Raw genomic sequence first — 3,020 nt, forward strand, 5'->3', positions numbered from 1 at the left:
AACATCCCCACACCTTTCAAATTCAACACTGTCTGTTACTCATTAGAAATGTCAGCTTGACCTTTGTCAGTATTGCTTACAAATGTATTGGATTAATTTGCATAAATTTAAATAATTAAATCTTTCTGTTGCTTGTAGTATCACTCAGTATTCCCTATAGAGCATGCAGGGGAAATTAAGTACATGAAACAGATCATGCGTTTTGTGTTGAATGCAGTGTATAGTGCAAGTCTGTATATTTTGAGCAACTACATTACTAAGATGAGACAATATTATAACCTCCACTGAACCACTGTTTTCTCATCCTGCAGACCTCCTGATCTATGTGCTTAAATGCTTGAAATTTGGATACTGGACACTTTAACCACACCATCTGACTGCAAAAATCATTCAAATCCAGTGCTATATAAAATATCTTTGTCTTCTAAAAGTTTTTAGTGCATTAATAAAAAAAAAAAAAAAAAAAAACTTAAAATTGCTAGTATTCCATTATATTGTGTAGATTTTTACTAGTGCCGGATTTGGGGTCTTAAAGGTGCACCAAGCAATTTTTGCCAAATGATGTTGATATTTGAAAGCACCAAAACAAACACTCCCCATACCCCAAAAGGAACTCACCCCTATTTTGATATCTCCACCCCATACGTATCTTCCATTTCTCTCTATCTACAGTTGATCTGCTTATATCTGTCCTGTGCTCTCTTCTATCATTACAAGACACGCCCTTACTGCTGACTGGCTACAAGTGTGTTTTAGGAATTTATCCGACACTGTGGTCAAAAGTATTATTCAAAAATTGCTTAGTGCACCTTGAAGGTGGTTTTGTATTGTTGCAATATCAGAACTGTAAGTAAAGGAACAAAGTGTATTATTTTTCTGTGTTACCTGCACCAAGATATCCCATGCATTTGTCAGCAACAGTCCACCAAATGATGTAAAATGCATCATCAGGTGAACTTATAACAGATCCAGGGCCCGTATTCATAAAGAATCTTAATGCAAAGAGTAGCTCCTAGTGACAAAATTCTAAGAAAATTCTTAGAAATGTGGGCGTTTACTCTTAAAATTAAAGAAAAAATCCTAGTTAAAAAAAAAGTAATTCAGAAAGCATCTTAACCCTTAAAAGAGGTCTTAAGGTCAAACTTGTTAGGAGCACGGATGAGGACTTTTAAGAGGCTTAAGAGTTTCTTTAGCAGAGGAGAAAATGGCAGAAAGAAGAAGAGGGAGAAGAAATGTGTTGCAGACGATGGATGACAGGGAGTTAATAAGACGCTATAGATTAGATCGTGCAGGGATCATGTTTGTGACTGATCTTATTAGAGACACGCTAACATCTCCGACACAGCGCAGAAATGCCATAGCGCCAGAACTGAAAGTAATCACTACATTACGATATTTGGCAACTGGGAAAATGCAACAATGCAGTAGTGATGATTTGGGTCTGTCACAACCTTCTGTAAGCAGAGTGATCACACGAACAATTACAGCACTTTCAGAACCTCTTATTGTGTCGCAGTTCATTTCGTTTCCACTGGACATTCCCACCTTGCAGGCTCAAAAAACTGCATTTATGAATATAGCAGGCTTCCCTGGTGTTGTCGGAGTAATTGATGGAACCCACATCCGAATTATTGCACCGTCGGAAGACGAGTACGTTTATGTTAATAGAAAGAGGTACCACAGCATAAACGTTCAAGTTGTTTTCAGTGCAGATTATAGGATTGTAGACATTGTTGCAAAATGGCCCGGTGCAACACATGATGCCAGGATACTGGCGGAGAGTGGCCTGAGACATCTGTTTGAAGGACGTCGTATTCCAGCAAATTGCCACTTGTTAGGGGACAGTGGTTATCCTTGTAAACCATGGCTCCTCACACCTTACCTCCGTCCTGACCAGGGGTCACAGCTAAATTACAACAGGTAACGGTGACAACATACACTTAATGTGTGTGGACTTCAAATTTTGAGAACAACACATGTGTTGCAGTAGTATTTGTAGGCTACTCCCCATAAATAACCTACCATTATGTTTTGAAAATATTTCATTAACTGTCAGAGCTCACAAGAAAACACGAGCCGTAGTTGAGCGGGGTATTGGTCAACTAAAGAGGCGCTTTCACATTTTGCATGGAGAGGTGCGACTGGCACCAGGAAAGGTCTGCAAAGTGATAACAGCCTGTGCAGTGCTTCATAACATCTGTAAAGCTAGACAAATTGCAGACCCTCCCACGGACAATCGGGCTGATGAAGATGATGATGAAGAATACCCTCCACAAGGGAGGGATCTGTCCCAAAGTGGGAATCCTTACAGAGCCCAGTTTACTAATTTGCATTTCATGTAAGTTACATTGAATGCAATATAAAAATAGTGACAAAACAGACACTAGCCAACATTTTCATTAGAAAGATATTATGAAGACACAAAAAACATATTATTTGTTATTAGTTTTATTTTTGAGTAGCTCAATTTTTAGTTTGTAGTACTCCTCCTGTAGATGAAGTACTATTTTCTGCTGCTTTAGGACATCCATCTCCATCTCCAGTTTTTTGTCTTCTAGGGATGGTGTTGGAGCAGCTGCAGTGGCAGCAGAAGGCAGGGAATGAGGCGCTTCGGGCTGAGGGTCACCCATCTGCGATGTCGACGGTCCCCATTCCTCTGCTGAAAGCTCTGTGCTACTGAAAGGAGAAAACATTTAATCTCTGTTATTTCAAATAAATTTAGGGCAATTTGTTTTTTTTTTTCAGTTTATAGAATGCCAGATAGAAATATGAGAAATGGCCTTGCCTATGTTAAATAAAAATGTGTCTTTATATTGTGTTACTTGGCTGTTGGTTTATTAAAATTACCATTTTTGTAGTTCCACCAGCTGAATCATTGAGCTGTCTGTGCCCTCCTTCAAACCGGTAATACTTGTTTCTGAGTGACCTAAGATGTTGAACACGGTTTGGGCTACTTGGGACAGCTGTTTAGCAGGTGGTCCCCCCCCTTAGAAAACAATACAGTGTACAGTATACATATA

At 39.1% G+C, this 3,020-nt stretch overlaps 1 protein-coding gene across 1 annotated transcript; it reads left to right on the forward strand.

The window, feature by feature from the left end:
- The first annotated feature begins 975 nt into the window (after window positions 1-975).
- Window positions 976-2,811, forward strand: LOC122137434 (putative nuclease HARBI1). The gene is made up of 3 exons (XM_042723834.1): window positions 976-1,920; window positions 2,057-2,338; window positions 2,559-2,811. Exons 1-3 carry the CDS (start codon window positions 1,205-1,207, stop codon window positions 2,602-2,604), a joined length of 1,044 nt encoding a protein of 347 aa, XP_042579768.1. The 5' UTR covers window positions 976-1,204; the 3' UTR covers window positions 2,605-2,811.
- Window positions 2,812-3,020: the final 209 nt, after the last annotated feature.

The sequence above is a fragment of the Cyprinus carpio genome, chromosome B5 (assembly GCF_018340385.1).
Source record: "Cyprinus carpio isolate SPL01 chromosome B5, ASM1834038v1, whole genome shotgun sequence".
Lineage (NCBI taxonomy): Eukaryota > Metazoa > Chordata > Actinopteri > Cypriniformes > Cyprinidae > Cyprinus > Cyprinus carpio.